Source organism: Gopherus evgoodei, chromosome 2, assembly GCF_007399415.2.
Source record: "Gopherus evgoodei ecotype Sinaloan lineage chromosome 2, rGopEvg1_v1.p, whole genome shotgun sequence".
Lineage (NCBI taxonomy): Eukaryota > Metazoa > Chordata > Testudines > Testudinidae > Gopherus > Gopherus evgoodei.
The window spans coordinates 297,640,091-297,653,488 of record NC_044323.1 but is presented as its reverse complement, the minus strand read 5'-3'; the positions used below and the strand labels follow the sequence as shown (position 1 = coordinate 297,653,488).

General features: G+C 71.3%; 1 protein-coding gene across 1 annotated transcript in view; it reads right to left on the bottom strand.

The window, feature by feature from the left end:
• The window catches only part of LOC115647228 (5-oxoprolinase-like), a 60,660-nt gene that overhangs the window by 41,780 nt on the left and 5,482 nt on the right, over positions 1–13,398 (bottom strand). The window contains exons 3-13 of the mRNA XM_030554071.1: positions 12,548–12,662; positions 12,165–12,288; positions 11,511–11,706; positions 10,916–11,081; positions 10,092–10,230; positions 8,440–8,507; positions 8,092–8,360; positions 7,326–7,438; positions 2,279–2,449; positions 1,166–1,303; positions 680–818 (exon numbers count right to left, since the gene is read on the bottom strand). Coding sequence (XP_030409931.1) covers positions 680–818; positions 1,166–1,303; positions 2,279–2,449; positions 7,326–7,438; positions 8,092–8,360; positions 8,440–8,507; positions 10,092–10,230; positions 10,916–11,081; positions 11,511–11,706; positions 12,165–12,288; positions 12,548–12,662 — 1,638 coding nt within the window. The remainder of the gene's footprint in view (positions 1–679; positions 819–1,165; positions 1,304–2,278; positions 2,450–7,325; positions 7,439–8,091; positions 8,361–8,439; positions 8,508–10,091; positions 10,231–10,915; positions 11,082–11,510; positions 11,707–12,164; positions 12,289–12,547; positions 12,663–13,398) is intronic.

Genomic DNA, 13,398 nt, shown 5'->3' with positions numbered 1-13,398 from the left:
GGTGAACAAGTTTTCTCCCTCCTCCTGATGACACCCTTTTAGATACCTGAAAACTGCTATCATGTCCCCTCTCAGTCTTCTCTTTTCCAAACTAAACAAACCCAATTCCTTCAGCCTTCCTTCATAGGTCATGTTCTCAAGACCTTTAATCATTCTTGTTGCTCTTCTCTGGACCCTCTCCAATTTCTCCACATCTTTCTTGAAATGCGGTGCCCAGAACTGGACACAATACTCCAGTTGAGGCCTAACCAGTGCAGAGTAAAGCGGAAGATTGACTTCTCGTATCAAGACCCAGGCACTGATCTTGCCCTGCCCCAGAAGAGCCTTCCGGACCCACAGGACAGGGCTCAGCACAGCCAGCCTGCCCTCCTGCACTCAGCGCCCCGCGGGCCTGTGCTGCCCAGGAGAGGTGCCCACTGTGCCACACCGCATGCCCTGCCCCCGGGGCAGGGCTGTCTGGGAGGAGCTGAGCCCCCAGGAGCTGCTCTGAGGCAGGGCATGGGAGAGGACCGGCAGATCGCTGACTGGCAGGGGCATTGTGGGATTGCCCTGGGATAGGTTCTGCCCCGTCCCAGAGCCCGCCTGCCCCTAGGAAGGGAGGGAGCAAGCCCTCTCCACAGCCCCGGGGGGGAGAGGGGTGCACACGGGGGGTGGGAGAGTGCTGCTGCCTGGGTCTCACCGTCTCCACGCGGGCAGGTCTCCCGCTGGCCGCGACTGGCTCGTCCTGGCCAATCCCGGTGCTGCCAATGCCTCGCACACGCACGTCATCCACCATCACAGGGCGCCCAGGGATGGTGAAGCCAAACTCCTTCAGGTACCTGCAGGGCCAGGCCGCTGTTAGCCCAGGAACATGCTGCACCAGGGCTGCAGAGACGCCCAGCAGCCCGGCACGTGGCTGGGAACAAACCCCACTGCACTCCTTGCAGGGCAGCCGAGGGCGCTGGGGGCAAGGTGGGGTCCTCTGGGCCACAGGTGGGGCAGGGGCAGTGGCCTGGCAGCCACAAGGCAAGTCTCCAGTGAGTCCTGGGCAGGTGCTGCCCACTAACCCCTGGGCCCTCAGGATTGTGCCCCAGTGCAAGTCAGTCGTTCTGGGAGGCAGCCTCGGCCCCAGTACTGTGGGGGGAAGGAGAGGCCCAGACCCCCGCATGGGGCAAGTGACACCAACCTGCTGGAGAAGGCGGCGCGGAAGTCCCCAGCCCGGCAGGAATCGGACGTGGCCGGGTGCCCCTTGGCCGAGCACATGAGGTTGCAGTCCGTGCGCTCGTAGCGCAAGTGCAGGAAGGGCTCCGTGCAGATCTGAGACCTGGGCGTGGAGGGTGGGGTTAGCTGGTCCCCCAGCACAGCATTTCCCATTGCCCCCCGGGACGTCCATCATCACTCACCCTCCAGAACTCCCCCAAGAGCCTCTCCGTCCCCCTGAGAGCCCCCCTGCTCCCAGAGAGCCCATCGTCCCTCACGAGAGCCCACCTGTCCCCTGCCCCCTGCGAGCCTGTCTGGCCCCCCAGAGCCCATCATCCTCCCCCGAGAGCCCACCTGCCCCCCGCCCCCTGAGAGCCTGTCTGCTCCCCCAGAGCCCATCGCCCTCCCCCAAGAGCCCACCTGCCCCCTGCCCCCTGCCCCTTGAGAGCCTGTCCGCCCCCCCAGAGCCCATCATCCTCCCCTGACAGCCCACCTGCCCCCTGCTCCCAGAAAGCCCATCGTCCCTCACGAGAGCCCACCTGTCCCCTGCCCCCCGCGAGCCTGTCTGGCCCCCCAGAGCCCATCGCCCTCCCCCAAGAGCCCACCTGCCCCCTGCCCCCTGAGAGCCTGTCCGCCCCCCCAGAGCCCATCGCCCTCCCGCGAGAGCCCACCTGCCCCCTGCCCCCTGAGAGCCTGTCCGCCCCCCCAGAGCCCATCGCCCTCCCCCGAGAGCCCACCTGCCCCCTGAGAGCCTGTCTGCCCCCCCCGAGCCCATCGCCCTCCCCCAAGAGCCCACCTGCCCCCCACCCCGAGAGCCTGTCCGCCCCCCCAGAGCCCATCGCCCTCCCCTGAGAGCCCACCTGCCCCCCGCCCCGAGAGCCTGTCCGCCCCCCCGAGCCCATCGCCCCCCCCACCCCCCACCAGAGAGCCCGCCTGCCCCTCCCCCCCCCCCCCCGAGAGTCCATCCCAGCCGCCCAGAGGAAGCAGTGGGAGGTGCTGACGCAAATCCCTGGGCTGAGGGTGACGGGCCCTCGGGGAGTCCAGCCTGCATGCAGCCCCCTGCCCCCCGAGGGCAGCCCTGGGCCTGTGGGGCGGGTACCTGGGGAAGCCCTGGGCCTGCAGTGCCCGCACACACTCTGTCTCCAGCGCCGCGATGCGCTCGTCCAGCTGGCCATAGGCCTCGGGCCCGTAGCGCAGGGAGCAGGGCTCCTGGGCCTCGTGCACCACGTCCGCCAGGGCCAGCCCGTAGGCTGACAGGATCCCACTGTGCCTGCAAGGAGACCCCGGCCTCAGGGCGGCGCCCACCCAGCCCGGGCACCGGCTCTGCCTCGGGGCAAGGGGGCAGCGGGGGCCCCGGCCCTGCTCCCCCGGCCTGCTCCCCCCTGGCCCCCCAATCCCAGAGCCCGGCCCTGCTCCCCCGGCCTGCTCCCCCCGGCCCTGCTCCCCCGGCCCCCCAATCCCAGAGCCCGGCCCTGCTCCCCCGGCCCTGCTCCCCCCGGCCCTGCTCCCCCCAGCCCCCCAATCCCAGAGCCCGGCCCTGCTCCCCCGTCCCGCTCCCCCCGTCCCTGCTCCCCCGTCCCTGCTCCCCCCGGCCCCCCAATCCCAGAGCCCGGCCCTGCTCCCCCGGCCTGCACCCCCCGGCCCTGCTCCCCCCGGCCTGCTCCCCCCGGCCCTGCTCCCCCGGCCTGCTCCCCCCGGCCCTGCTCCCCCGGCCCTGCTCCCCCGGCCTGCGCCCCCCGGCCCTGCTCCCCCCGGCCCCCCAATCCCAGAGCCCGGCCCTGCTCCCCCGGCCCTGCTCCCCCCGCCCTGCTCCCCCTAGCCCCCCAATCCCAGAGCCCGGCCCTGCTCCCCCGGCCCTGCTCCCCCGGCCCTGCTCCCCCGGCCCCCCAATCCCAGAGCCCGGCCCTGCTCCCCCGGCCCTGCTCCCCCTGGCCCTGGTCCCCCCAGCCCCCCACTCCCAGAGCCCAGCCCTGCTCCCCCCGGCCCTGCTCCCCCCAGCCCTGCTCCCCCGTCCTGCTCCCCCCGGCCCTGCTCCCCCGGCCCCCCCAATCCCAGAGCCCGGCCCTGCTCCCCCGGCCCTGCTCCCCCCGGCCCTGCTCCCCCATCCTGCTCCCCCCGGCCCTGCTCCCCCCCGGCCCCCCCAATCCCAGAGCCCGGCCCTGCTCCCCCCGGCCCTGCTCCCCCCGCCCTGCTCCCCCCAGCCCCCCAATCCCAGAGCCCGGCCCTGCTCCCCCGGCCCTGCTCCCCCCGGCCCTGCTCCCCCCTGGCCCCCCACTCCCAGAGCCCGGCCCTGCTCCCCCGGCCTGCTCCCCCCGGCCCTGCTCCCCCCGGCCCCCCAATCCCAGAGCCCGGCCCTGCTCCCCCGGCCCTGCTCCCCCTGGCCCTGGTCCCCCCAGCCACCCACTCCCAGAGCCCAGCCCTGCTCCCCCCCGGCCCTGCTCCCCCCAGCCCTGCTCCCCCGTCCTGCTCCCCCCGGCCTTGCTCCCCCGGCCCCCCAATCCCAGAGCCCGGCCCTGCTCCCCCGGCCCTGCTCCCCCCGGCCCTGCTCCCCCATCCTGCTCCCCCCGGCCCTGCTCCCCCCGGCCCCCCAATCCCAGAGCCCGGCCCTGCTCCCCCGTCCTGCTCCCCCCAGCCCTGCTCCCCCGGCCTGCTCCCCCCGGCCCTGCTCCCCCATCCTGCGCCCCCCGGCCCTGCTCCCCCCGGCCCTGCTCCCCCATCCTGCTCCCCCGGCCCCCCAATCCCAGAGCCCGGCCCTGCTCCCCCGGCCCTGCTCCCCCCGGCCCTGCTCCCCCATCCTGCGCCCCCCCGGCCCTGCTCCCCCATCCTGCGCCCCCCGGCCCTGCTCCCCCCGGCCCCCCAATCCCAGAGCCCGGCCCTGCTCCCCCGGCCCTGCTCCCCCCGGCCCCCCAATCCCAGAGCCCGGCCCTGCTCCCCCGGCCCTGCTCCCCCCCGGCCCTGCTCCCCCATCCTGCTCCCCCCGGCCCTGCTCCCCCCGGCCCCCCAATCCCAGAGCCCGGCCCTGCTCCCCCCGGTCCTGCTCCCCCCGGCCCTGCTCCCCCCTGGCCCCCCACTCCCAGAGCCCGGTCCTGCTCCCCTCACCCTGCTCCCCCCAGGCCCCCCACTCCCAGAGCCCGGTCCTGCTCCCCCCACCCTGCTCCCCCCGACCCCCCAATCCCAGAGCCCGGCCCTGCTCCCCCGGCCCTGCTCCCCCCGGCCCTGCTCCCCCGGCCCCCCAATCCCAGAGCCCGGCCCTGCTCCCCCGGCCCTGCTCCCCCGGCCCTGCTCCCCCGGCCCCTACTCCCAGATCCCGGCCCTGCTCCCCCCACCCTGCTCCCCCGGCCCCTACTCCCAGAGCCCGGCCCTGCTCCCCCGTCCTGCTCCCCCCCGGCCCTGCTCCCCCCTGGCCCCCCACTCCCAGAGCCCGGTCCTGCTCCCCCCACCCTGCTCCCCCCTGGCCCCCCACTCCCAGAGCCCGGCTCTGCTCCCCTGGCCCCCCAATCCCAGAGCCCGGCCCTGCTTTCCCTGCCCTGCTCCCCCCGGCCCCCCACTCCCAGAACCCGGTCCTGCTCCCCCCGCCCTGCTCCCCCTTGGCCCCCCACTCCCAGAGCCCAGCCCTGCTCCCCAGGCTCCCCAATCCCAGAGCCCGGCCCTGCTCCCTCCGCCCTGCTACCCCCGGCCCTGCTCCCAGAGCCCGGTCCTGCTCCCCCCTGGCCCTGCTCCCCCCAGCCCCCCACTCCCAGAGCCCAGCCCTGCTCCCCCCGGCCCTGCTCCCCCTGGCCCCCCACTCCCAGAGCCCGGCCCTGCTCCCCCTGCCCTGCTCCCCCCGCCCTGCTCCCTTCGGCCCCCCAATCCCAGAGCCTGGCCCTGCTCCCCCTGCCCTGCTCCCCCTGGCCCCCCAATCCCAGAGCCCAGCCCTGCTCCCCCTGCCCTGCTCCCCCAGGCCCTACTCCCTCTGGCCTCCCACTCCCAGAGCCCAGCCCTGCTCCCCCGGCCCCCCAATCCCAGAGCCCAGCCCTGCTCCCCCTGCCCTGCTCCCCCCAGCCCCCCAATCCAAGAGCCCGGCCCTGCTCCCCCGGCCCCCTAATCCCAGAGCCTGGCCCTGCTCCCCCTGCCCCCCACTCCCAGAACCCGGTCCTGCTCCCCCCGCCCTGCTCCCCCTTGGCCCCCCATTCCCAGAGCCCGGCCCTGCTCCCCCCAGCCCCCCACTCTCAGTGCCTGGTCCTGCTGTACCCAACCCCCCACTCCCAGAGCCCAGCCCTGCTCTCCCCAGCGCTGCTCCCCCACACCCCCCAATTCCAGTGCCCGGCCCTGCTCCCATTGCCCACCCCGCTCCCCCCGACCCCCTAGTCCCAGTGCCCGGCCCTGCTCCCAGTGCCCAGCCCTGCTTCCTGCAGCCCCCCACTCCTAGTGCCCGGCCCTGCTGTCCCCGGCCCCCCACTCTCAGTGCCCAGCCCTGCTCCCCTGGCCCCCCACTCCTAGTGCCCAGCCCTGCTCCCCTGGCCCCCCACTCCTAGTGCCCGGCCCTGCTCCCTTGGCCCCCCACTCCCAGAGCCAGGCCCTGCTGTCCCCAGCCCGCCACTCTCAGTGCCCAGCCCTGCTCCCCTGGCCCCCCAATCCCAGAGCCCGGCCCTGCTCCTCCCAACCCCCACTCTCAGTGCCTGGTCCTGCTGTACCCGGCCCCCCACTCCCAGAGCCCAGCCCTGCTCTCCCCAGCGCTGCTCCCCCGCACTCCACTAGTCCCAGTGCCCGGCCCTGCTCCCATTGCCCACCCCGCTCCCCCCGACCCCCTAGTCCCAGTGCCTGGCCCTGCTTCCTGCAGCCCCCCACTCCTAGTGCCCGGCCCTGCTGTCCCCAGCCCCCCACTCGCAGTGCCCAGCCCTGCTCCCCTGGCCCCCCTCTCCCAGTGCCAGCCCTGCTTCTCGCAGCCCCCCACTCCTAGTGCCCAGCCCTGCTCCCCCGGCCCCCAACTCCCAGAGCCCAGCCCTGCTCTCCCCAGCGCTGCTCCCCCGCACCCCCCAATTCCAGTGCCCGGCCCTGCTCCCATTGCCCACCCCGCTCCCCCCGACCCCCTAGTCCCAGTGCCCAGCCCTGCTTCCTGCAGCCCCCCACTCCTAGTGCCCGGCCCTGCTGTCCCCGGCCCCCCACTCTCAGTGCCCAGCCCTGCTCCCCCAGCTCCCCACTCCCAGTGCCCGGCCCTGCTGTCCCCGGCCCCCCACTTCAGTGCCTAGCCCTGCTTCTCTCAGCCCCCCACTCCTAGTGCCCAGCCCTGCTCCCCCAGCTCCCCACTCCCAGTGCCCGGCCCTGCTGTCCCCAGCCCCCCACTCCCAGTGCCCAGCCCTGCTCCCCTGGCCCCCCCCTCTCAGTGCCCAGCCCTGCTCCCCCGGCCCCCCACTCCCAGTGCCCGGCCCTGCTCCCCCCGGCCCCCCACTCCCAGAGCCCGGCCCTGCTCCCCTGGCCCCCCACTCCCAGTGCCCAGCCCTGCTCCCCCCGGCCCCCTACTCCCAGTGCCCGGCCCTGCTGTCCCCAGCCCCCCACTCGGTGCCCAGCCCTGCTCCCCCCGGCCCCCCACTCCCAGAGCCCGGCCCTGCTCCCCTGGCCCCCCACTCCCAGTGCCCGGCCCTGCTCCCCCTGACCCCCTACTCCCAGTGCCCGGCCCTGCTGTCCCCAGCCCCCCACTCTCAGTGCCCAGCCCTGCTCCCCCCAGCCCCCTACTCCCAGTGCCCTGGTTCCACCAGCCCCCTCTGTTCCTGTGTCCACTCTCCCTGGTTCCTTCTGGGGCCCCCTGCTCCTACTGGCCCCCTTCTGGGCCCCGTGTCCCAGTGCCCGGTCCTGCTCCCCCCAGCCTCTGACACATCCAGCAGCAGGGACACCAAAATCAGCAAACTGTGACCCTACCAAAACGAGCCATCCCACTCTGTAGCATCCAGCAGAGCCCCCAGCACAGCCACAGGGCGCCCCAGAGAGTCACAGGGCTAGCATCCCCACTCCCGCCCTGCCGAGCCCTGCGGGGCTCTCTGTACCTGCCCTTCCTATGCAGACCCCCAGGGCCGGGAGAGAGACCTGGGAAGTGTCAGCCCCCCCGACCCCCCACGGGCTCTCTGGGCCCTGGCAGACACGACGCCCTCCCCCAGCTCCCCGGTACGTACCTGTGAATGAAGACCCTCTTCATGCCTAGCGCACGGGCAATGGCGCAGGCATGCTGCCCCCCTGCACCCCCAAAGCAGGCCAGTACATGGCACGAGGTGTCATGGCCTCTCGCCTGCCAGAACCACAGCAAGTGTCACCCAGAGGGACAGCAAACCAAGCCGCCCCTCCCCTCTCAGTGAGACGCCCCCCGACTCAGGGATCCAACCCCTCCCCCAGGGAACAGAGCCCCCCCGCCCCCAGCAAGACCCAGGGAACCAACCCCCTAGCCCGGGAACTGAGCCCCCACACCCAGCGAGCCCCAGAAACCATCACCCCCAACACCAGGGAACAGAGGCCCCCCCCAGCGAGACCCAGGGAACCAACCCCCTAGCCCGGGAACTGAGCCCCCACACCCAGCGAGCCCCAGAAACCATCACCCCCAACACCAGGGAACTCAGTGTGAGCCCCAGGAACCTTCCCCACCCCCGGGAACAAGTCCAGGGGAACCCTTCCCTCTCCTGCAGGCAGGGTGGGGCTGCACCTGGCCAGAGGCACCAGCCTAAGGAGGTTCAGCTCTGCGCCGGGGAGTGCTGGGTGCCCTGCAGCAGAGCCCACGCACGGAGCCTGGCTCTGCTCCCAATACAGGCAGGGGAGCAGGGGTGGGGGACTCCTGGGCATTTGCCCAGAGGGTGGGGGGAGGAAAGATGCCCTGTCAGCTCTGGGGAGAGGTGGGGACAGGTGTCACCATCGTGGGGCTGATAGGCTGCAGCCCTGTCCCGCCCCTACCTGGGTCAGGGAGCGGATGGGCCGGCACATGGCCTCGTTGGCCACCTGGATGAAGCCCATGGCCACCTCCTCCACGGTGAGAGGAGAGCGGGGGCCTGGCACCTGGCTGGCCAGGAAGGCGTTCACGCGGGCAGTGAGCTCCTGGAAGCTCTGCAGGGTGGCGTCCCGTGACAGCGGCTGGTCCTCACCCGGCCCGAAGATGTGGGGAAAGTAATGGGGCAGCAGGCGGCCCAGGCACAGATTGGCATCGGTCACTGTCAGGGGCCCCCCTGCAAGGACAAGGGGTCAGTCGCTGCCGCTCACCAGCCCACCCGAACACGTCCCGGCACAGCAGAGCCCCAGCCTCACCCTTCCTGTAGCAGGTGGGGCCAGGATGGGCCCCCGCAGACTCGGGACCAACCACAAATAGCCCAGACCTGGTGGGGAGAGAAGGGAGACGCATTACTGCAGCGCAGCCCCGGGGTGGGCAGGGCAGCCCCACGCAGCAGCATCACCCTGCATTTGGGGCAGGAAGTGAAGGAGAAGCCTGTGCCCAGCTGAGGGCACATGGGCAAGAGGGAGGTAGGAAAAGGGTGACCTACATCAGACCCAGGCAGGGGCAGTGCGGGTCACGCGCCAGCCCCGGGAAGTACCAGAAGCCCTGTTAGGTGCCCCTAGTGCCAGGCTGGGGCATCGGGGATAGACCCGGGGGCGAGCACCCCCTACTGAGTCCCAACCAGGGAGCACAGCGCCCCTAGCACCAGGCTGGGGCATCGGGGTCAGACCCGGGGGAGAGCGCCCCCTACTGAGCCCCCCCACCCCCAGCAGCACAGCGCCCCTAGCGCCAGGCTGGGGCATCGGGGACAGACTCGGGGGAGAGCGCCCCCTACTGAGTCCCCACCAGGGAGCACAGCGCCCCTAGCGCCAGGCTGGGGCATCGGGGACAGACCCGGGGGAGAGCGCCCCCTACTGAGCCCCCACTGGGGAGCACAGCGCCCCTAGCGCCAGGCTGGGGCATCGGGGACAGACCCGGGGGACAGCGCCCCCTACTGATCCCCCCCACCCCCAGCAGCACAGCGCCCCTAGTGCCAGGCTGGGGCATCGGGGTCAGACCCGGGGGAGAGCGCCCCCTACTGAGCCCCCACTGGGGAGCACAGCGCCCCTAGTGCCAGGCTGGGGCATCGGGGTCAGACCCGGGGGAGAGCGCCCCCTACTGAGCCCCCCCCACCCCCGGTAGCACAGCGCCCCTAGCGCCAGGCTGGGGCATCGGGGACAGACCCGGGGGAGAGCGCCCCCTACTGAGCCCCCACTGGGGAGCACAGTGCCCCTAGCGCCAGGCTGGGGCATCGGGGACAGACCCGGGGGAGAGTGCCCCCTACTGACCCCCCACTGGGGAGCACAGCGCCCCTAGCCCCAGGCTGGGGCATCGGGGTCAGCGCTGACGCAGAGGACAGCGCCCCCTAGTGAGGGGAAATGGGATGCAGCACGGCCCCCAGTAGTAGCCGAGCGTGTGTAGATCTCGGAGCTGCCCTGACGCTGCTTAGCTGGTGGGGTGCCACATTACACCCCTAGTTCGGGGAGGAGAGAAGGAGCTGGGACGGGGCTGGAACCAGGACGGCTCTGCTACGAGCCAGGAATGGCCGATGTCCAGGGGCTGGATGCTGAAACTCAAAACACAGCCCCTCGGCCAGGAACATCAGAGCACTTGGAACAAGAACGGCCCATCCAGTCTCTTGAGCAGCAAGTGAAGCAGCCCCCAGAGCCAGCCCCACGGTGCCCTTGCCATTCGGGTCCCAGCCCCACACTCAGGGGCCCTCTCCTGGCCCACAAGCAGGACTGGGGTTGCTAGGCCTGGCCGGGTGTCACTGAGGGGTGCGGGAGGCTCACTCCCTTTGTAAGGAGAGTCAGGGCCCCACAGCAGCAGAAGTGGAACTTGGAGCCCCGCCTGAGCCAGCCCGGGTCCCTGAACTCCACCCTGGGAGAAGCTCCCCAGGAGTGGCGGGGCAGGGAAGGGCACCCACCGGAAGAAGAGCCTGGAGCCGCCACCAGCCGCCACGGTGTTGATGTCCAGCTGGGGGGCCTGGATGCGGATCCCGGCTGTGGTCGCCTCGAAGACGTGCTCGTACTCGCCGGCGTAGCGGCTGACGTCCGTCGAGGTGCCTGCGGGGGTCACAGCTCAGCCGCTTGCCCCAGGCCCCAGCCAGGGCCTGGCTCAGAGCTGGCTCCATCCCCAGGGTCTGCAGCCTGCCTGGGGCAGGGCAACACAGGGCCGCCCGGAGGGGGCAAGTAGGACAATTTGCCCCAGGCCCCGGGCCCCACAGGGACCTCCACGAGAGTTTTTCAGGGCCCCTTCACTCTCTCCGGGGGCCCCAGAAAACTCTCACAGGCCTGGGCCCTCAGAACTTCTGCTCCAGGTCTTCGGCAGCAATTCGGCGGCAGGGGCAGTCCTTCCACTCCGGGACCTGTCACCAAAGTGCCCTGAAGACCCGTGGTGGGGGGTCCTTCCACCCCGGGACCCACTGCTGAAGTGCCCCGAAGACCCGTGGTGGGGGGGTCCTTCCACCCAGGACCCACCGCCGAAGTGCCCCGAAGACCTACGGAGGGGGGTCCTTCTGCCCCGGGACCTGTCGCAGTGTGCCGGGTCTTCAACGGCCCCAGGCCCCCTGAATCCTCTGGGCGGCCCTGGGGCGACATCCCAGCTTCCCCGGCCCCTGCTCAGCACCGGGCCTCGCCTGCCCTAGGGGAGCCCATCTGGGAGAGCCAGGGTCCCCTGCTGCGTGCAAAGGAGCTCAGACCCTCCCCACCCCAGTCACAGGGAAAGACCCCCCATGCAGGTGGCACCCACCTCCCATGTCGAAGCCGATCACAGGCTGCCCGTCCTCCTGGCTGTAGGTGGTGACCGCGTAGCCCACAACGCCGCCGGCGGGGCCAGACAGGATGGCCCGGGAGCCACTGAACTGCCCCATGGGGGTCAGGCCCCCATCGGAGCGCATGAAGAGCACCTGGGTGTCCTGCAGGGGGAGCCAGAGAGAGCAGGTGAGCCTGCAGCCAGGTGGGACGAGGGGATGGGGCCCTGCATGGACCAAGGGAAGGAGCAGGAACCGGGGTCCCCAGCTGGGTGAAGGCAGTGCCAGGGTGGCTTCACAAGACCAGCAGAACCGGGACGGGCCCTGGGACAGAGGCTGGAGCCAGGTAAGGGCTCTGGGATGTGCCCCAGGCAGGGAGAGGGGCCCTGGCACAGGGACATGGACCAGGCACAGAAGAAGGGAGCAGATGAGTCCATGTGGAGGAACCGGGAGTGGCCATGTGGGGAGGTGACGAGCCACGTCTGCCTGGGTGGGTGGGGCAGCCCCAGGGACCTGTTCAGGGCAATGCCCACCCAGCCGCTGGGGCAGTCAGGGCACAGCAGGCCCCTAGAGGCAGTGTGCTGCCACGCTCACCTGGAGCTGCTGGTTGAAGCTGGCGCGGAAGCCATCGAGGTAGCGGTGGATGCAGGGGGTCAGGTAGGCGTCGGTGCAGGCCGTGTACCCGCGCGGCACCACCCGCACCATGGGCATCACCGAGGAGGACAGAGACACGTGCTGGAAGCCCAGCTCCCGGGCCAGCGCCCCCACCTGCTGCTCATGTGCTGGCCAGCTGCCAGGAAGAGAGAGTGGAGTCAGGAGGCTGGAGAGCCGTGGGGCAGGGGCATCCGTTTCCTCAGAGCAGGGCACCCGCCCCAAGCCAGATGGGAGAGATTCCCAGCCCCCTGGGGCAGGGCCATGCTAGCAGCTGAGCAGCAGCACTGGTGGGACACTGAGCCGGGCAGTGCCCAGCGTGGGGGTGGCACAAGGCTGACCTGTTCCCCAGGCACATACCCAGCCCAGCCTTGGGTTTGGAGGTGCAGGCTCCAGCCCCGAGTGGCTCCAAGCACCACGAGTGGGGTGGGGACCAGCACCCACTCGGGTCTAGGCTGAGCCCAGTGCTCATCTCACCCCTGCCCGCATCTGCCCTGTGCCCTTGGGGATGCCCCCATGCCCTCCCCCCAGCATGTCACCGCACACCTGCTCCACTTGGGGCCATGTAGGCGACAGTGCCCACCAGGAGGGACTCACGCGTAGGAGTGCAGGAGCACCACGGCCAGGCTCCGGATCCCCAGCGCCAGCAGCCGCTGCAGGTCTCTCCGCAGCACGGCCAGGTCCACGGGGCGCTGCACCACCAGCGAATCCCCCGTCACACCTGGGGAGAGGACGGAGCCACGGTAGAAGGGCCCACACATGCAAACCGCAGCCCCAATCCCCTCCTGGAGGCCACAGGGCAGAGAGACAGAGAGCAGGGCAATGTGGGGAGGGGAATTGGGGCACTGGGGAGACACCAAAGGCGCACGGCTGAACCCCCTCCATGGCACTGCCCTGGGTATGCACTGGGGCGGGGGGGGTCCAGCCAGTCCTTACTGCCCCCTGCCTCTGCTGCCCTCTGGCCAGCTCCAAACACCAACCTGAGAGCACCTGGCCAGGGTCGGCCCCAGGGAGCTGGCAGCCAGCGCGGTGCAGGATCAGCCGCTCGTCCACCTCGACCACCTCCTCATACAGCACCTCGGGCACTGCCACCTCCTGGGGAACCGACAGAGAGGGGCTCGGTCACTGCCAGGCTGGGGGGCTGGAGTGTAGAGACCAGCCCCAGGGCAGGGCCAGTCATGCGCCCCTCGCATGGTCTGGGGCAGACCCAGGGATTGGCTCTCATCCCACCACACTAGGGGGCAGGGGGCTCATCCTCCCCCTCCTTGCTGCAGTTCACTCCACCACTCTGGTCTCCTGCTGCCACTCCCCACCTTCCAAGCACTTTCCTCAGGGGCTGAAGGGGTTGTACATTGGGGTCCCCATTCCCAAGCCCTGCCACGTCCTGCCGCACCCCAGTGACCAAGGTCTCTCTCCGCTGCTCCGGCTCCCCACAACTCCTGCCCACCACCCGCCCACCCCTGGTGAGGGGCTGAGTCCTAGGCCCTGCTCCCGCCAGGACTCTTTGACTCAGCCTGGCCCCCTGGCATGGGAGGGCCCCGGTTCAGCCTCAAAAGCTTCCCCCTTCCAGATGGTCCTGGAGGCAACTCCCTCGCCCTGGCTCCGGCTCTGGCTCCAGTTCCTTGCTGCAGTCAGTCAGGGCCCCACCAGGACCAGCTGCTCAGGGCTCCAGGGCTCTGATCTCTCCCTCCCAAGCCAGCGTCCCAGCAGCACCATCACACAGGAGTTTAACTCCTCTCGCCCCAGAGAGGCTAAGGGTACGTCTACACAGCAAACCACCCGCGCCACCGGCTCAGGACCCAGGGCAGCTGCCTCAGGCCCGTGCTACGGA